Genomic DNA, 21,586 nt, shown 5'->3' on the forward strand with positions numbered 1-21,586 from the left:
TCAGTCAGCTCACATATTCTCTGTATATCTGCATATATTATGCTAAAAAGAAACATGAAAGCAAATGTAATTTTCCTTGGGAAAACAGTTCCTATTGTTAAAAGTGGGAAAGTAGCCGAAACAGCTCAGTGTTCGGGTCATCAAATCAGTCGAACTAATTAACTCCAACAAATTGTGTGCTGATTCATTTTATAATGCATCTTTGCTGAGTTTTAGTTCAAATATTCTGCAATTAATCTCCAAAATTCTTGGAAAGTCAAATAGTTAAATGATAACATTTTGGAAGCCTTCAGCCCACTGGGGGTGACCTAGGGGCTTACTTCATACAAATTAAAGGGAGTCCTACAAGATTAAGAAAAAACTTATTCAATGTGTTTAAAATGCTTATTTAAATAGTTAAAATAGGCTATGGGATAAAAAATGTGCTACAGAGCGTTAACCCAATACATGTGGCATTAGTGTTGCAATATTCGCTCGACCTCTTTGGTTGTGAGAAGAACAACTCTATAAATGGCTCATAAGAATGTCCAGCTGCTGCAAGTTAAAATAATTCCAGCGCAGTACACCAAAAGAAAAAGAGGATTAACTGCTGGTAAATAAATATTCCAAAAGTGTGGTATAGTAAATCTACTAGTTAATGATAATAATAATAATTTTGTTTATATAGCGCCAACATATTCCGCAGCACTTTACAAATTATAGAGGGGACTTGTACAGACAATAGACATTACAGCATAACAATAAACACAGTTCAAAACAGATACCAGGAGGAGTGAGGGCCCTGCTCGCAAGCTTACAAACTATGAGGAAAAGGGGAGACACGAGAGGTGGATGGTAACAATTGCTTTAGTTAGTCGGATCAGCCATAGTGTAAGGCTCAGGTGTTCATGTAAAGCTGCCTGAACCAGTTAACTGCCTAAGTATGTAGCAGTACAGACACAGAGGGCTATTAACTGCATAAAGTGTATGAGAACATGATGCGAGGAACCTGATTATGTTTTTTTTTTTTTTTAATGGGCCACACAGGGATAGTTAGGTTAATGCGTTGAGGCGGTAGGCCAATCTGAACAAATGAGTTTTTAGGGCACGCTTAAAACTGTGGGGATTGGGGATTAATCGTATTAACCTAGGTAGTGCATTTCAAAGAATCAGCGCAGCATGTGTAAAGTCTTGGAGATGGGAGAGGGAGGTTCTGATTATTGAGGATGCTAACCTGAGGTCATTAGCGGAGCAGAGGGCATGGGTAGTGTGGTAGACTGAGACCAGAGAGGAGATGTAGGGTGGTGCTGAGCCATGGAGTGCTTTGTGGATGAGGGTAGTAGTTTTGTACTGGATTCTTGAGTGGATGGGTAACTAGTGTAATGACTGGCACAAGGTAGAGGCATCGGTGTAACAGTTGGTGAGGAATATGATCCTGGCTGCAGCATTCAGGACAGATTGGAGCGGGGAGAGTTTGGTAAGAGGGAGGCCGATTAGTAGAGAGTTACAATAGTCCAGACGAGAATGAATAAGTGAAACAGTAAGAGTTTTTGCAGAGTCGAAAATAAGAAAAGGGCGAATTCTAGAAATGTTTTTGAGATGCAGATAAGAAGAGCGAGCCAGTGATCGGATGTGGGAGGTGAATGAAAGCTCGGAATCAAGTATGACCCCAAGGCAGCGGGCATGTTGCTTTGGAGTAATGGTGGAACCGCACACGGAGATGGCAATGTCAGGCAAAGGTAGGTTATTAGAGGGAGAGAACACAAGGAGTTCAGTTTTAGACAGGTTCAGTTTCAGATAGAGGGAGGACATGATGTTAGAGACTAGTTTAATTCTTTATGCATTTTGAAGTTGTATGGACTTCTTCCTCAGGAGCCCACAATGCCAGTAGCATTGTGGATCTCCTGAGGAAGTCCATACGACCTCGAAACACATAAATGATTAAACTGCACAATTCACCATACCACACTTTTGGAATATTTATTTACCAGCAGTACAGCAGTCAAACTGCTTTTCCTTCTTCCTTTGGCATTCCAAATTTTTATATACTTAGTAATATACTGCTGGGGCTGTCAAGCTTGGTTCAGTAGCTAAGCCACATCCATTTCTTTGGCTCTTCATCAACAGTGACAGAGAAGGGAATTGGTTCAACTGCATCCATCCATTGTTATGTACTAACATGGGAAAGTTTTTTTTGTGCTGAATGAGCTATAAAATTGTAATGCCATGGCTGATAACATAATAAAAGTATATGACTAAGTTGTGTAAATTGGCATTTTAAACACATTTAAACAAATTTTTTTCTGGCTGGACAAACTCATTAAACCCAATAATAAAACTTTTTAAGGTCTTCCGAGCAGATACTGTAGGCAGCCAAACTAAAGGCTCATGTAGACGTCAATGCAAATCAGTCCAATCTTGGACCACAATGCTTGGACTAGCCATAGGTCTTGGGATCGCAGCATGGCAGCTTTTTATATTTCTATTAAAATGACACGCTCAGGTCAGGAGAGCCAAGGTCCGAAATTGGACCAATTTGCAAGAACATCTGAAAGAGCCCTTATACTTTAGATGTATCAGAGAAACAGGTTTGCAAACCCTCTAGTAATATATTCTGAAAATTAAAAGCACAGAATGTTAGACCTAAAACAATATGGAGTCTCATTTATCAAAAACAGAGTAACAGCAAAAGTAGCTTTATACCAATAGACACCAAGCAGAATTCAGCTTCGATATACTCAAGAAAAATTAATGTTGCATTACTTGCCATAGGAAACAAAGCTAGTTTTTTTGTTGGATGTTTTTTTCCGTAATTATTTTCCCCCCTAAAGTATAGTTAAATATTCACATTCACTTTAAAAGGGAACTATAAGTAAAAATGCCCCTCTGATATTTTATTTTGACTGGATTTCCCCTTTCAGTTGATGCTGAATATTAAAATTAAAGGTATTTAATGTTAAATTGGCTGCACATGGTCAGCACTACCGATGTTCTTTAGTCTTAAAGCAAAAACATGAGAAAAATAGCGAGCACAATAATTAAATATTGGACATCCAATAAAAAGTACTAAAACAAATCCATTACATTATTTCTGTGAATTCTTACCTTCAGTTGGTCCTTCAGTAATCACAACCCCTGTAAGGGTTCTCAAAGGGGCAAGCACCTGGGGCAATAAGGATTGTAGAGGAACCTGCTTGAATTCTGCTGGCTTGAAAACCAAAGTGGAGTCAAAGGCAATATCTTGGAGCTCGCTGTCCTCTGCGTTCTTGGACCCTATTGAGAACGTCAGTATTCCTGCTCTTTTAAGGTCCTGTGATGCCTGACTAATGTCATCTCTTGATCTCCCACCAGTGATGACAACTAGGAGCTGGGGGATTCCTTCATCCACTCGACTTCCTGCAGATGCAGTAAAGAAATTTCTCTGGATATTGCTCAAAGCAGCACCGGTATTTAGAGGGGTGGTGTTCAAAATCCTCATTTTTTTCAAATGAGCAATTACATCTTTTTTAGCACCAAAAGTGTTCAGGTAGAATTCAGGCTTCACATCTCTGCCGTACTGGGCCAATCCCACTCTAATAAGATCAAGACCAATTTCCAACCTGTTAACTAGTTTTACAATGAATTCACGAATTGCGGAATAGCTCGGCCCTCCCAAATCACTGGAACTATCAATCAGGAACACTATATCCCTCTTGTTGACTTCTGTAACTAGAAAGAAAAAAAAACGCATGAAATTTACTACAACCAAGTGACATTACTTTTAATATAAATTGTAGAGTTGTTATTAATGAATATAACATATACCATTACAATGGTAAAGAAATACAACAAAATTATAGATTCAATGTTCATAAATATATCAGTGAATAACATTTATTTATTATTTTTGGAATAACTACTTTTACAAGCAGAAATATTTAGGTTATACTATGGGAGGTAAGAAGAACCCTGTATGGTTTCCATTAGCTTTGGATGAATTTATTCAAGAGGAATTGAATTTGAATCATGTTTTACAAAAATCTGAGGTCTCCAGAATCCAATTTTTTTTTTGCAATTCGTTACGTGCAAATTCAGCAAAATGGTGACCTAGCTGCGAATACGCCTGGAATGTCTCTGTATATGCTCGTTATAAAGTTACTGCAACGCTGTGATCTCACGGTGCACGCAGTGACCTTTTGATTTGAGTCCTGGCCTAACATAAAGATGCAGATCATCGCGGTAAATAGAGGACCATACGGTGGACATTGGGGTTTGCGATGAGGTATTAGTTGTGGTTTGTTTTCTACATTTTATGGTTACTATACCGTAGAGTAGAGATTTAAAAAAGAAGAGAATGTCCAGCTTTGCCAAATCCGTAAAAAAGAGTTTTCTTTATTCACAAACTTTGAACATAGAGGATACAGACTTCAGCACAAGCCATATGGGTAAGAATCTCCGGATTCAAACCCATATGGTCCGTGCCGAAGTCTGTATCCTCTATATTCAAAGTTTGTGAATAAGAAAATTCTTTTTTATGGATTTGGTGAAGCTGGACATTCTCTTCTTTTTTGGACTTTATACGCCTGGACACAGCGGGTCAGTGCTCCCGAAGATTGGTTTATGCATCACGGGTGAGCTGGCTTTTATTTCTTCTTTAGGAGTAGAAATTTGCTGCAAATCAAATTTTCCAGTAAAATTGGCACAAAATAGTGAGTTCGATCTCTTCAGATTCGCTCATCTCTAGTTTCCATGCTAGCCAACGGTCAATAACATCTATTCTGTGGATTATCTACTGTATGATCTATGTTGTATTTTAAGAACAAGCCTAGATGTAAAAATATAAGTATGCAAGCACAAATTTATTTCCTTTCAAATTTGCCAAATCGTCCATATTTTACAGGGAAATTCGATTTGCAGCAAAGTTAGCCTACCGTATGGTCCTCGGCGCCTCTTCTTTTTCCCTTCCCCATCACAGGTATTCTCTTTTGTAACCTTTAATCCGTGGCATGGTTTCTGGGTCCATTAAGCTTTGGAGGTAACTGTACTTGTACATCATAGCACTGAGAACCGGACAGAGGGCCACAGGGTCGGTGAAAGAGATGAATGGTAAAGTGAGTGTTCTTTTTTTTTTTCAACCGTTTGACTTGCCCTTTATGGTTCAGCAGGATGAAGGCTACAGCTGGCCTCCATTTTGTAGAATTTGTGGGAAGCGAATTGCAAAAAATCTATGTTACGTGGAATAGATATTTTTATACAATTTGAAGAGAATCGAATTCCACTCAAAAAATGTGCTTATCTCTAAATAGCACAAAAGTACATGGGACCATAGTTCATTGTACAGTGTCACAAATAGGAGCAACTTTAAAACTCCTACCATTATATTAGGGTCAGATATTTCCCCTACACAGTACATCGTGCTATTTCTTCTATGGTCCAGCAACATAGGCTGATTTGGATGGAAAAATTTTAGAGGTTTGATCAATTTGTACTCCTATTTTTCAATCAACCTATTGCAGGCTATGCACTTAGCACATGTTTGTCCACATAGTAAATGTTGTAGAAGAAGGGTCATTTTGGGGTCTCAAGAATGGGCAGGTGAAATTTCCCATTCTCAGGGGAAGCAAAAAAAAGAAATCACTTTCCATAACAGTCCAACAGAAGATCTGAAGGAAGGTAATGGGAGGGTATTTCTCCGTTATTTTAATGGATAGTGAATGTGCGTCCATGACTCTGTCCCCCTTGGTATATGCCATAGGACACATTCATTTACTGGATCATTGCACTTTTTGGCTCAGCCAATTAAAAATTTATAGGATTTCCAATAGGTCTGCCAAAAATATCTGCTTTGGGATGACCATTGTATGTTTGAATAGTCCACACCAATATAACGAGGAATTGGGCTCTATTATAAATTTGTTACTCTTTGCTATCTTTTCTTCTCTGTGCTACAAATTTAACTAAAATTTTAATATTGTTTATTTGTAAAAACTTTACACTGGTTCTTCATACATATATTTTATCTAATGGCCTCACATTTTACAACATTGTTTTTTCCTTATTCTAAGACTCCAGAAGAATCTACCAAAATTCAACCATACGTCCTACATACCTTCAGTTATAATAGTTGGGGGCTGTAAGACTATGGTCCTTTGAGCTACCCCAGCAATGTAAGGAACAATTTGAGCCTCCATTTGACCTATAGCCTGGAACTGGGATGTAGTAAATACAAAGCTGTCATCAGTTGCAATCTGTTGCAATTCGTTGGTGTCTGCCCTTGCCACGCCAATGCAAAACGTGATGATACTGTTAAGTTTCAAAGCATTGGCAGCATCTCTCAACTCATCATTTGCTGGACCACCAGTGATCACCACCAGTGACTGTGGAACTCCTTCTTCCCTTCGGCTGCCACCAGCAGAGCTAAACAACTGCTCCACCACATATTCGACAGCAGCCCCCAGATTTGACTCTTCTCCACCAGCAAACTGTAGGCTCTTCATGGCACTAATAAGTTCACGTTTGCTAGTATGCTCATCCAGAGTGAATTCTATTTTGACATCATCACTAAATTGTACCACTCCCACTTGGATCCGGCTCCTTCCAACCTCCAACCGCCTTTCCACATAATTCACCAAGAAGTCACGAATGCTGTTGAATCCCGAGCGTCCAACATTGTTTGAGCCATCAATGAGGAAAACCAAATCAGCTGAGTCTGGTATTATTGATGGCACAGTGGTAATTGTATGGGTTGTTAGATGACAAAAGGTGGAAAATGCAAAACAAAAACAAAAACAAAAATAGAAAGATGATAGAAGAAAAAGAAGTGCAAAATGTGACAGTGTTAATATAAGTGCAGTGGTCACATGCAGAAGTAACGTGTACACATGTTTCTTTGAAACCACACTAAGAAACATGATGCAATGGAAGCAAAGGATATTCACCTGATGCATCATCACTTTTGTACCCCTCTTGTGGGAATCTTGACAACACCATTGTATCATTTACATAAATTCCTGAATTTCTCATCTTTTATATTATCTGATCACATATGGGTGATATGCCAAAGCAGAAACTTGGTCAGATTGAGCATATGAAAAAAATATACGGTGAATATATATATATATATATATAGGGATATGCTATAATAATCATATATAGGTCTGTAGAGAATTTTTGGAATCTGTAGATCAGTTCATAGAGTAAATTGTAGATGCAGGCTAAAGGGTTTAGCACTCATCCTTAGTGGCACAACACAACTTCTTCCATGCTCACTTATATACTTCGAAGTCTTTTATGCTAAACTGTGGGTTAGGACTGAATTTATTGGCAAAAATATAAAACAATGGTAAAGTCTGCAGATGTTTTCTTAATTTAAGCTTGGAGGCAGAGGTTTATCTGAGTCATCTCGCCTAAATCTTATAATAATGGGTAGACGCCAAATTGGGAAATCCGTATAGATTATGAGATAAACTGTAGCAGCCTCTTCTATTAAAAAGTAATGCGCCTTTCTCTTTTCTGTATTATATTTGCTACCACAGAAACTCAGATGTTGTTTTTTAACTTTTGGGCACAAATTTAGAAACATTCAGATGAATGCACATGAAAAGCAGTGCCTTCTTACAGCTCAGTATAAGGCTAGGGTCGCACAACTGTATTTTCTCTCATCCGAGAGAATGGGGCCGATTGTGCTAAGGTGAGCAAAGTGTGATACAATTTTCTCAGAAGATGGGATGTCATCTGAGTGCAGTCCGATGTTTTCCATGGACTCATTGAATTGCATGGCTGAGTGTGATCCAATAATTGGACATGTGCACGGTGTTAGGGCTAGCGGAACATACCAAGTAATAGAGAGATTCATACGAGGTGCGTTCGCAGAACCTTTTATAGTAGTAGCTCTCCATGACCTTCCTAGTGGACCAATAGGAGCTGCTATAGGACCTGAGTGTGTGACCCCCGACCTCCAATGAGAGGTCTTCCCTTGGGCATGCTCAGAAGGAGAAAAGCAGGACTTAGTCCCAGGAGCGCCTGCTTGCCGCCGAACAGTACTGGTTATAATGGCTGAACCTGGAAGGGCAGCAGTAACCAAACGTGCAGTATCTGTCCGAGCCAGGCGCTGGGACCAACGTCTCTGCTGAGCAGGTTCCATTGCAGCTGGAGAAGAATGGGAAACCGCAGCAGACATGGTTCGAGATTCCCCCTGTGCAGAGGCAGGAACTCGACACCTAACATTACCCCCCCTCCTAGAGCCCCCTCCTTGGGCCTTGCTACGTTCAAAGGCTACAATGAGCAGCGGAGCCCAAATGTGCTCCACAGGTTCCCTGGTTCTGTCCTCTGGGCCGTGGCCCTTCCAGTCCACCAGATAGTATTTTTTGCCACTTACCACCTTCCACTCCAAGATAGAGTTCACCTCGTACTCATCCGTGGATGAACCCGATGTCCTGGCAAATGACTCGGAAAACCGGGACAGATAGATGGGCTTTAAGAGGGATACATGAAAAGTGTTGGTGATACCAAGGCACGGAGGAATAGCCAAACGGTAGACCACAGGGTTAACCTGTTCCAGAACCATGAAAGGGCCTATGTAGTGAGGCGCAAACTTAGTGGACTCAACTCGCAGTTTGATGTTACGGGTGGAGAGCCACACTAAGTCGCCAGGAGCAAAGGTCGGAGTGGGGCGCCGGTGTGCATTGGCAGAGACCCTCATTCTCTCCTTGGAGGCCCGGATGGCATCCTGTGTGCAGTCCCAAATGTCACGTGCCTCCACCGCCAAGTTTGCCACCCTAGAATCGGTGGATGACACGGGCATGGACACAGGGACACACGAATGCTGGCCGTAATTAAGGAGAAATGGAGTCTGTCCAGTGGAGTTGGCTACAGCGTTGTTCAAAGCAAATTCCGTCCAAGGTAACAAATATGCCCAGTCATCCTGCCTGGCGGAGACAAAATGTCATAGGTATGTGACCAGAGTCTGGCCGACCCTCTCTACCAACCCATTCGTCCCAGGATGGTACGCAGAAGAGAGATTCAGCTCAATGCTGTGTAAACGACAGAACTCTCTCCAAAACCGAGACGCAAACTGGGGACTCCGGTCATTGAAAATTTTGTCATGCATGCCATGTAGACGGAAAACATGTTTAATGAACAACTCCACCAAGACCCGTGAAGAAGGTAACTGTGGAAGCGGCACCAAGTGCACCATTTTAAAAAAAATGATCGGTGACTACCCAGATAACGATATGAGACTTGGGTCAGCCACCACAAACTCCATCCCGACCATCTCCAAGGGCCAGTCTGCCACTGGCAGGGGGTAAAGTAGCCCAGCAGGCCGTTGCCGAGGAGACCAATTTTTGGCGCAGGAGACACATGCCCGAATATAGTCTCCGACGTCACAGGCCATATGCAGCCACCAGTACGTCCTCGCCAGAAGCTCAGATATCCTCTTAGTCCCAAAATGGCCACCCACCCTGGACGAGTGAGCCCAAGAGAGGACCTCTGGTCGCAAATTAGATGGCACAAAAGTCTTGCCCGGGGCACAGACTCTAGCGAAACTGGGGTTACAATCCTCAGACTTTCCAAAGGGACAATTAACCAAGGCTCCTCCTCCTCCACTGATGATACTATGGAGCGGGAGAGAGCGTTGGCACGGATATTCTTCTCCCCAGAAAGATAATGGAGAGTGAAGTGGAAATGGGAGAAGAACAAGGACCATCTAGCCTGGCGAGAATTTAGCTGCTGGGCAGTCTGCAAGTAAACCAAATTTTTGTGGTGGGTATAAACTTGGAAGGGAAACCGAGCCCCCTCCAGGAGGTGTCTCCACTCCAAGATGGCCAACTTCATAGCTAGCAACTCTCTATCCCAAATGGAATAATTCCTCTCTGGTGTGAAGGTTTTAGAGAAAAAGAAGCAAGGATGCTTCCGACCTTGAGCATCCTTTTGGAATAGGACTGCTCCAGCACGGACAGATGAGGCATCCACCTCCATTATGAATGGTTTATCTACATCGGAGCGATGTAGAATGGGAGCGCTAGCAAAGTGGGACTTAATAGAGAGGAAGGCCTTGGAGACCTCCTCCGACCACAGTTTGGGATTTGCTCCCTTCTTGGTGAGGGCAACCAGAGGAGCTACCAAAGTTGAGAAGTGAGGAATGAACTGGCAATAATAGTTGATGAACCCCATAAAGCGCTGCACCGCTTTGAGAGAATGGAGTTCCTGCAAGTCCATAACAGCCTGTATCTTGGCGGTATCCATAGCCAATCCTTGGGCTGAGATGATATAGCCCAGCAAAGGCAAAGACTCCTGCTCAAACACACACTTCTCCAACTTGGCATAGAGGGAGTTTGCCCGTAGGAGGAGCGCCATATCATGGGTGACTCGAGGTCCTAAAAAGACCTGCTTCAGAGTGCTAAAGAACAGCGGAGCACTCTGCACCACATGATCACCACGCTCCCACAGCGGCGTAGCCCACTCCAACGCCCTGTCCAACAGGAGAGGTATAATGAATCCCACCTTTGCCCAGTCTGTGGGAAAACGTGCAGCCAGGAGCTCGAAGTGTATTGCGCACTGGTTTGCAAAACCCCTACAAGATTTACTATCACCAGAGTATTTATCTGGCAGCGGGAGGCGAGATAAGGTTGGAACAGGGGTGGCAGTGGCCAAATTTGCTGCAGCCATGCTAGCAGCCTGAACAGCTATGGCAGTAACATCCACAGCTGAGGTTGTGCGCTCGAGAGCCGCCAACCTGCCCATCAGCTGCTGGATGTGCTGCAGAACCTGCTGTTCATCCGCATTATTAGCGAGACCCTGGCGCTAGTATACTGTTAGGGCTAGCGGAATGCACCAAGTAATAGAGTGATTGATATGAGGTGCGTTCTCAGCCCGGGGTCCACCGTGGAGAGATACTGCAAAGTAATGGCGGATGGACACTGAGCTCACACGTGGGTCAAACTTCACCCCGTGTGAAATGAAAATGAGCTCTGTTGACTCAGAGTCACGCTGTGCACATGGAATAATAGTGGACCAATAGGAGCTGCTACAGGACCTGAGCGTGTGACCTTCGACCTCCAATGAGAGGTCTTCTTTTGGGCATGCTCAGAAGGAGAAAAGCAGGACTTAGTCCCAAGAGCGCCTGCTTGCCGCCGAACAGTACTGGTTATAATGGCTGAACCTGGAAGGGCAGTAGTAACCAAACGTGCAGTATCTGTCCGAGCCAGGCGCTGGGACCGACGTCTCCGCTGAGCAGGTTCCACTATGGCTGGAGAAGAATAGGAGACCGCAGCGGACATGGTTCGAGATTCCCCCTGTGCAGCGGCAGGAACTTGACACCTAAATCACGGTTACATAGAATAACATTGGTACGATCCAATGCTTTGTTCGATCGCACTTGGACCGAAAATGTGGTCATGTACACTAGCCCTAAGTCAGAACCATTCAGAACTTGTACAGAGTCCTTACTGTGGCCAGGATTCCATATAAAATATTGATTTAATTTTGATGAGCTTTATCTTTCAGGAAATGGTATAAAGAACTACTGTAAAAACCTAACTACACAGAACAGTAAAAGTTGAAATGCTTTGGGACAGTGGAGCTATACATTTTTGCATTATTAAATTACCTATTGACTTGTGACATATAGATGGTGTATAAATGTATGTAAATAAATATAAACATATAAATACATAAAAATAAGTAAATGTATTTGAAGGAGTGTAAATAATTTTAAATAAATGTCAATAAATATATGTGAATACTATTGTATATGTAAATGGTAAATGGTGCTGGAGCCACTACCGGTACAACTCATGTTTTGAAAATGAGCAAATACCGGTACCAAAAAATAAAATGCATCCTGATGAATTGTAATATATCCCTCACAACCACTGCACAAAATAACATTTCATTACACAACCGCAACATTTAAAATCAGCGTTCTGCATTCTGTTTGGATAGGAGCTGCCAAACCATAATATGAGAGTTTGACAAAGCATTGGTTATCTAAAATAACAGAGACCTTGTCATTTTACCGGAATTTATGTACTTTTTGCAGAATTTGATTTTATGTAATATAATCATTGAAGTTTTTTTCTCCATTTACAGTAGATAAAAAAAATACCCATGCAGTAATGTAGTTACTCTACTTATTTGGTCTAATTGCAATGGAAAGATGGCATGAACATCATCTGTCGGAAAGGTCCCTCACAACTTTCAGTGGCATAAATTATATAATTTGTGTAAGTGGGAAAGGAACTCAACCTTCTAGTCACCCAACTAATTAAATGTTGTCCTTCACTGTTCTTCTTAGAAAAGTGTTTTCTTCTTAGAAAAGTGATGGTGATTAATGCCAGATGAGTCCTAACTACTGCAATATTGAATAAATGAAAGGTGGGTGACTTCTGTCAAAACCCACCTAATTTACCCATTATTGGTACATTTTATGTTTTTTGTTTGCAGTGTTTTGATACTGCTTTCTTTAGAGATGCATGCAGCAAAAGAGAGTCTTTCTTTTGCTGTATACATCATAGCCTGGGAGTTTCTGCAAATGAGTATTGGCATTGTAATATCCTATTGCTTCCTTTAACTTGCTATTGCATTTTTAGTATTTTATGGTCTCTTTAAATTAGTCAACTAATGTCAGAGTTAGATCTGGAAAGCAATTATTCAAACAAGTAATGCAGAATCATGTTAAGGCATTTATGACAATACCAGTGATGACCGGACATGATCCAATTCCCCCGTGAAACACCACAAGCTAAATATTTCTCTTAATGCAGCCATTTTTTTGTGATGTTGGCATTTTTTCAAGTAGCCATTGCACATATAATAAGTACAGCTACTAATGGAAATGTTTATTCTGTTGGGATTGTTACTAGGATAGCAGTGTATGTTTTCTTTCCTTGACCACAGATTTTAGAGTCTTACTGATAAGACATTGTTAACCCTCAGTTCATGTTTTAATGCAATTTTTGGAACTTTCAGAAGTCTCTTGTAGCTTTATCTTGGCTTTACTTCTGTTTTCATCCCCTATTGTGTTTTGGTAGTGAAAAAATGTAATTAATTTATGTATGGTGTGTGTAGTAAGTAATTTTGGAGGATTAGGTGAAGGTTAGTTGCCTCGGGGTGGTCTTTGGAGTAGATATGTAGAGTCATCACTGTATAAAATACATCAACAGCAACATGTAACCTCTTTCGAGTGGCTGGCTTTCACTTTGGTCTTATTCTAAGGCATTATGAAAAATAGGAAATATAAACAGGATTTTATCAGAGCCTTAAATATTTATCTGGGTGCAAGGAAAAAGTGCTCCAGCCATACTCTGATAAACATTCAAGTGAAAAGAGAAGTGTCCAATGCCCAATATTAAAATCTGCTTTATTTAGTTATTAAATAGTTGTCAAATCAGAAAGCAGTGCATAAAAAACCCCAACGCATTTCCAATGGATGCTCATTTAAGGTCATGATTAAGGACACATCTGCAGCAGAAACGCATTGGTGTTATGTTTTTACACCACTTTCCGAAAAATGTAACATCTATTTGATGATTAAATTAAGACGTTTTTAATCTAGAACTTTGGACGCTTCTCTTTTCTCTTAAATTAGGAAAAATAACCAAAATATTCAATATATATAATATATAACAAAGCATAGTAAAATCTATTTGTTACGGTAGAAAGTCCAGCCTTTCGATCATCATTAGACGTCAGTGCGCTCTACATGGTCAGCATGCTTCTGACGTGACCAGATAGCATGTCTTATGCGTGTGAAAGGCAATGTTGAATATCTGATACTTCAATATATTTCCTCATAAATTGTATAATTTCCATGGCGATTGAGTGTAAAGTTTACAAAGAAGTGTAGCATCATGGAAATATAAACTCATTAAGAGGTCAAATGAGTACAAGCTGCATCAATCACGACCTTGAGACTTGTCATCTAACCTTACGGCCTTCAAGATTGTATGTTCCAAGAACATTATTTAGAGTGGGTGGTAACTGGCTGAGAAATCTCTGTGAAACTATGTAACTTAGATGATGCCATTTACAGAATCCGTGTTACCCCTGCAGCTGAGATGATGTCATTTATAGAATTCTTTTTACCCTTCTAAACTAACTCTAAAGTGAAATATCAGTCACAAAAAATACCTTTTTGCTTTTTTTTTATTATTCTAAGAAAAGTCATGAATTTCAGTCTAAAACAAATTTTTGTATTAGGGTCCCATTAAAAACCTTTGATCATTTGGCTTCTATAGCCTCTATGCATCACTGTACATAGCAGACTGCACAATGAGTTAAAGGAATATTCCCATCTACAAGATCCTATCCCAATATAGAGTAGGTGTATTAATAATAATATTACCAAATCCATCCAATTAGAAATGTTGCATAGTTATTCTGATTTGCTATGTCTCTTTATTCATGTGCAGGCATTACAGGACCTTAGGTATCCATGGTTACGACCACTAGCAAGTAGCGATCTGTCACTTCATCTGTGGACATAACCATGGATACTTAAGGTCCTGCAATGCCTGCACATGAGGTAAAAGACATAGCGAATAAAAAAAAACTATTCTACATTTCTAATTGGAGGAATTTCCTAATATTATTATTATTACATCTACTACGTATTGGGATAGGATCTTGGAGATTGGAATATCCCTTTAAGTCAAATCTGTCTTTGGGTTTATAATCCTCATTTCTCTTTCCCTCAACCTTGTTTAAACTAATTTGTGACCAGATCAACACATTTGTTTTAGTTTGGGGCAATAAGAGCTACAGGGGTTTCATATCCTGGGGTTTTAGAGTAGGTTTACATGATCAAATGGTGACTGATAAACTATCACCAAACAGCTAGATGTTTGTTGATTGGTGGTCATTTGTAATCCTGTTCAGACAGGCAAACTTCTCATGTGCTTAGTACTATTGGTAATAGATTGCCCTCGGCAGCACAAGTCCTGTTTACACAGGCTGAGCACAATGATTTTTAAGCAAATTTGACAATCAGTTCACCCAGCGAACAAGCAAAACGATTGACAGCCTGTTTACTATGGGCAATTATCGGGAATGCAGAGGGTTGTGGCAACACCTGGGTTGTGAGACATAATGGGGGGCAAAACGTCTCCCTGGCCCATATTATAGATTATATAGGATCACTCGTTGGGTAATTCTTTAGAATTTCCATTGGGGCTGAGAAGCTTGAAATGAGATCTCATGCCATGATGATCGTCAATGCCTAGAACAACAACAATGATCCCAGTGCTGCTGATCCTTATTCTTTTCATTTAGGGGTGTAAGTGGTATTTAATTCATAATACCTAATGTAAACTATGCAAATTTAATGTGTGATAGCAAATTAAAAATTAAAAATTTTAGAACCATTTAGGTAAAACAAAACAAATCTGTTACTTACCTGTAGACTATACTATTTTACAAAATAGAGTAAAAGGGTATTGTTTCTCGGATGGCAATGATGTGATGATTATTTTATTATTGTATGTGTACTTTCCAAATATGTGTTTCTATAATATATTCTATAAGGTGCACAGTTTTCTTAAGTGTTAGCCTTTTTCTCCACTTGACCAATCTGATCTCCACCTACCTTCTGGCTGTTGTGCATCCAGCTTGTGGATCCCTGAGAGCACGAGGCACAAAGCAGCCAACAACGGCATGACCCGATGCTCTTTCATCTTGCCCACGTAAGGTCTGTAAGCACCAGATTATCAAACTGTATGGAAAAACAAGAAGAATAATGTAAACACGAGAAAAAAATTGCAATCATTTTGATTTTTTATTTATATATTTTCCCTATGGATTGGAAACCCATTTCGACAAGAACCGCATAGTCATTAATACTAATCTACTGTACATACTTTACAAAATGACTTAAGATGATAGCTTGAAGTTAGAGCAACATTGAGTTTTTTTCTAAAATATAAAATAAAAGTACAGTAGAAGCCTGGAGTGTAAAGGAAATTACCATATCTACTCCCATGGTCAAGAAAACCACAGAAGTTTCTGTAATAAAAAGAAATTGTTTCCGAATGGGATATGATATTTTTTATGTTACACGGGGCATCAATATAAAGAAACAATAAAATCACAATTGGGCTGTTGAAATATATAAACTTATTCAGTAATTTACACAACACCCTAAATTTGCCACTGCTGGTTCGGTCTCTTGCATTAATTTCCTTAATTGTAGAGATGAGCAGATCACTTTGCACCACCACAGTCCACCATCCAGGTCAGTGCTCTTTGTCTCTGGACAGAAGCTGTGCAAATTTCCTTGGCCCTCAACCCCCGGGCTCCAAGTCTCTGCTTTTGATTAGCCAGACTGGTGAAACACCACCTGTGCCAAGGACATCACTGTGAGTTTGTTGCTGGAGCATTAAGCGTAGCCCTAAGGAACCTAGAAGCTCAGGAAATTTGCACATCTCCTGTCCACGGACTGAGGGCACTGACCTGGACTGTGGAACAGGGTTTAGCGAAGCAATCCGATTATCTCTACTTAATTGCCAGATTAGACAATACACACTCTCGTACATTATTAATTTGCGCTCTTAGACCTGATGAGGCTGGTGTCAATTTTAGAATTTTTTTTTTTAAAGCCTCAGTGCCTAATATTAAAATGAGAATTGCATTACTTAGCATTCCAGCTGTTTTAGGTGGACTCATTTAATATTAATATTTTGCATCCATTCATCCATGCAGAGTTCAATGAGACCCAATTTTAAAGGAATAAGCAGATCTCGGCAAGAAAAAGCACATCTATTAGTCATTTGGAGTATTATTTGTGAATATGGCATGTACAAGACTGGACAAACCCTTTCATATCCATTATGAAATATAAGAATAGATTTACATGTCTTACAATAAACTTCGATACAGAATACTACATTGTGCAGAAACAATATCGGAACAGTCTTTGTTGACTTGTACTGCTCCAGAAAATCCGGATATGATGGCTTATTCATAGGATTGGCCATCGATATGTAATTGGGGTAATACAACATCCGGTACCCCGCTATCTGCTGAAAACTGCTTTGGAGTTTCCGGAACTAAGAGACGTACGGGAATGAGCACGGCAACCCCTGCCGAGTAATGAAGTGCAATTACTTGACTTGAATGGTAGATAAACAGCAGCAGTTCTCAGCGGAGGCCACTAAGAAATGTATGGGGATGCTGTGCTCTACCCCATACATAGTTCTGGTCACTGCTGGAGCAGATTACAGGTATTCAGCCTACGGATAGGCCATTAATATGTCATTATTAAACCCATTTAACCTCATAAAAAGCTTTGCATTTACTGTACCTAACAGTAACACAAACATTACTCATCCATACACTGACCTATCTGTCCTACTTTGAAAGTTAAGAGCATCCTCTAAAGGTCTGAATGCTGACATGAGTTATTTAGGCTGCTCATTTCTTTCGGCTGTGCTTCTGCCACATGTTTGCTCAGCGGGTGACCACTGGAGCCTTCCAGAAAACACAGAGGATGAAGATTTTTGAAAATTTGGTTGATGCCTAACACATGCTGAAATGTATTCCTATGTATAAAAATGTCATAAACTACTGGTTTTCATTACAAGCATTTCATAGCAGTCTGAGGATTACTAAACCTGCAATTTAGGTTTATTGCCAAAACTTACAAACTTTATGCTGTTTGCGATGAACCAATCAAACAAGAAAAATGCCAATCTCTCAACACAACTAATGTAACAAGTGGTTTATCCACATTTATCACAAAATGACACTTTTAATGATACTGAAGTCTCAGAATTATTCACCCTCTTCAGGACGACCATCTTTGATACTAGTACAACCACTTTGGATGATATGACCTGCAGATATTGTGATGCATTGTCATACACCAGCTTCTGTCACGCCTTCCTGAGCTTAAACAATTCCTCACGGGCCACGGCCACCACTTCACTATTTTTTGGGGGATTTGTGTAACAGCCTCTACAATTATTCTTAGATTTTTGGGTCAGTGGAGGTATATGTCATGGTTTTTGGGCAAGGAGACTTTCAACACTTAGTATGCACCTTATTGTGCAGGCTAAGACCTTAGTGTCTGTTGTCACCCAAGGTCTTTTGTAGTTCCTCTTCAGGAATCTGATAACTTTTTGACATATCCTGGTAGTCAGTGTCTCTTTATCTTTGAACTTGAGAACTTTACTTCCTGCTGAATATCTAGGACCATTTAACGCCTCAGTATTGTTTTGCATCCTTTTCTTTGCTTGCGCAGGACAGTAACCTCTTGTCTTAGACTTTTTACGCTGCTCACTTGACAGCCCAAGAATTTTAGTGAATTTAGTGAACTTGGGCCCACTGCCCATTAGGAATTGGTAAGATTTCTCAGGAACGCTACCAGAAGCTGGTGTCTGGCTGTGCACCACTTTTGTAGCAGGTCATAACAGCCAAAGGTTCTTTACGAAGGACTAAAAACTGTTAAGCTATATACCGTAAGTTGTTTTTGTTTAGTTATTGGAAAGTTTGTACATTTTTCTTATAAACATAAAAATTTGTAATGGTCCTACTAAATAATTTTGATTGCAACTGTTCGTAATAGAACAAACTGGATATACAGTATCAAACCACAGACGTGGTGGTTTAAAGGTGGCTTAAAATGAGATACCTGGAAGAGTCTAATGAATATAGGAGAGAGATATATTTTCTGCGATTTCTTGTAATGTTTAATTTAGAGAAAATTGATTAGCTAGACAAAGCGGTGACTCATTTGTCATTTAATTTTTGCATTAAATTTAGCGTATTAACCCATCAACAACAAATTGTGATATCTACTACAAAAAGCCACAAACTCCTGATCAAAACCTGTAAGTTAATACCAAGTGTAAAATTTAGCACAAATCTCCTTCAACATGGTCATTATTCTGCAGCAGTAGATCGCAACGTATATACTTGTGATTGTAGGGAACCACATTTACATTAATATAGAACACTATGATGATCTGAATTTGAGTCAACAAAGCCGAATCTTGTGACTCCAAAATGGATATAAAAGTACAGTATTATTACAGTCGTTGGAATCCGTTCTAAGAGATGAAGGAGCTCAAATTAGAAAAAAAATTGTACTCTTCCTGCTGTTCTCACAAATTTCCCCTTTTGACTGCCATGGTGAAAATCTGAGTAAATCTGCACTGAATAATTAGGTTCCTGCAAAACCAGGCATGGTTGTTGTACATTCACTACAGAACAATCTGAATTAAGACCTTCTCTCCGAATTGGCAATTTACATATTTAATTTCCCAGAGGAGCATTGCATGTCTTACAAGCCTTCTTACATTGGCATCCCAGGCATGTCAGGGAGAAACATTATCCCTTAAGACAAAAGTAATTATGAACCTAACATTTACGAAACACGACCAAGAATATAATGGTTATTCCAATCATTTTCCAGGTTAACCACAGAAAACCATTCTGCTCAGAGAGAATACTTGTGTGAGAGTGGTTAAATTGTTCATAAGGTACATGCCTTGAATGTGAAAGGGTTCTTCTTGCCGAGAAAGTAGCCCACCTATAGTGTTCGGTGTATATATATGCCTATGTACTTCTGCCTTGTTGTGTCTGTCTTGTGCCATCCACCAATCAGAGTTGTGTTGATGACCCATCTAGTGTGACATAGGATGAGGTGGTTGTGTGTAAGGAGGACATGGTGAGGTGGGAAGATCCAGCTGTGGACTCCCTGCATAGTGAGGTCCTGGCCATGGAGCTATTTAAATTTAATCCACAGGTTAAGAGGCTGATATACCATATTGGCCAATATAGGAGGACTGGAATAAAAGGGCTGCCTAGTTCTGTAAACAAATCGGTTATGGTTGCTAAATAAATACATATTTCATTGCAGCCCCCATGTCTCATGCTGCTTTCTTTACTACTTGCAAATCTTATGCTTTACCTACTCAGAGTGTATTTTTTGTCATTACTTGAAAACTGGAATACTATTATATAAACCCAGTAGAAGTGGAAGACGTGACATAAAGACCTCATCTTCTCATTTCCATATAAGTCCAGTTCAGCTGATTAGTGAAGGTGCTCCTGACATGAACTTGACAGCGCCACAGTGACAAAAATGCAATAGCAAATCTATTTTTTCACAACTGCCATGGCTCTGGCAGGTCACTTTGTTTTGTTCCTCACCTCCATGCCAGGAAGTGACGTTACCGTCGCCTACTCATCTGCCAGCGCAAACCATTCACACGTCTCAAATTAGAAAAAAATCTTCATATTGTTGGGACAGTAGAAGTGTTTTCCATATAGAAGTCTAATTTACAGCCTTTGGAAAATACAATTAATGGCTGGTATGTGTCATTAAAAGCATACGTTAACTGTCTGCCCAAGAATGTCCCTGTAAAATGACTGCAAAGAGCCAAGTATGAACTAAATTATGCAGTAATACATTACATATGGAATTTTTGACTCCAGACTTACATCCTGCCTTTTATTGAATGGCAAAGAACCCACTGCATGAATAGAGGTTTAATACCAAATATAAAATAGTTATTGAGAGTTGCATTAAATAAATATCTAAGATGTTCATACCTAGTTTTAAACTCTTAATGGGAAACTATTAAAAATTATTACGGTAATTTGGAAGTTTTTTTTCAGTCTTCACAATAAATAGTTATTCAGATAACCTGTGGGCTGAGAAGAAGCTTATACTGTATGTGTTCAGGCTCCTGCCTAGTAACTCAGGGTGTGGCCCATGGGTGAAAAATCAAGATTTTCATAGTCAGGTGTAGTTCATGGCATTAAATAGGAGAGCTGATAACTAAGCGGATGTTTTGAAATTCAATTTCAACAAATTGTCCCCCAAAATTGATTAGCATGAATCTCAGAACTGTAAAGAATGTAATTGCACAGAAAATACACGTGAGCGAGAGAGAGAGAGAGATCCCTGCTTGTCCATAAGAGCTTCCACTCCAAAGAAAAGAGAGATCAATAGAGGACCCACTGACCATAAAAGCTTAAACTCTACAGGAGAAAAGGCCAAGCTGACCATAAGAGCTTACACTCTGCAGGAGAGAAGACCCCGCTGACCCGGAGAGCTTACACTCTACAGGAGAGAGAAAAAGAAGACTCCACTGACAATAAGACTTAGACTCTACGGGAGAGAAGACACTGCTAACCATAAGAGCTTATGCTCTACAGAAGAGAGGACCCAGCTGATCATAGAGCTTACACTCTACATGAGAAAGAAGGGAGACCACTGACCATAAGTGCTTACGCTCTACAGAAGAGAGGACCCCGCTGACCATAAGAGCTTATGCTCTACAGAAGAGAGGACCCCGCTGACCATAACAACTTACACTCTACAGGAGAGAGAAAAAGAAGACTCCACTGACAATAAGACTTAGACTCTATGGGAGAGAAGACACCGCTAACCATAAGAGCTTATGCTCTACAGAAGAGAGGACCCAGCTGATCATAAGAGCTTACACTCTACAGGAGAGAGAAAGAGGGGAGACCACTGACCATAAGAGCTTATGCTCTACAGAAGAGAGGACCCCGCTGACCATAACAACTTACACTCTACAGGAGAGAGAAAAAAAGAGAGGACCTTGCTGACACTAAGAGATTACACTCTAAATGAGAGAGATAGAGAGACAAACCCAATGAC

General features: G+C 40.1%; 1 protein-coding gene across 7 annotated transcripts in view; it reads right to left on the reverse strand.

Moving 5' to 3' along the window:
* COL6A3 (collagen type VI alpha 3 chain) overlaps window positions 1-21,586 on the reverse strand; it is a 158,057-nt gene that overhangs the window by 82,766 nt on the left and 53,705 nt on the right. For 6 of the 7 annotated variants that reach the window (XM_069733331.1, XM_069733329.1, XM_069733328.1 and 3 more), the window contains exons 2-4: window positions 15,542-15,667; window positions 6,068-6,667; window positions 3,085-3,687 (exon numbers count right to left, since the gene is read on the reverse strand). In XM_069733331.1, coding sequence (XP_069589432.1) covers window positions 3,085-3,687; window positions 6,068-6,667; window positions 15,542-15,629 — 1,291 coding nt within the window. In that variant the 5' untranslated portion in view covers window positions 15,630-15,667. The remainder of the gene's footprint in view (window positions 1-3,084; window positions 3,688-6,067; window positions 6,668-15,541; window positions 15,668-21,586) is intronic. The other variant, XM_069733332.1, reaches the window with a different exon arrangement.

Source organism: Ranitomeya imitator, chromosome 7 (assembly GCF_032444005.1).
Source record: "Ranitomeya imitator isolate aRanImi1 chromosome 7, aRanImi1.pri, whole genome shotgun sequence".
NCBI lineage: Eukaryota > Metazoa > Chordata > Amphibia > Anura > Dendrobatidae > Ranitomeya > Ranitomeya imitator.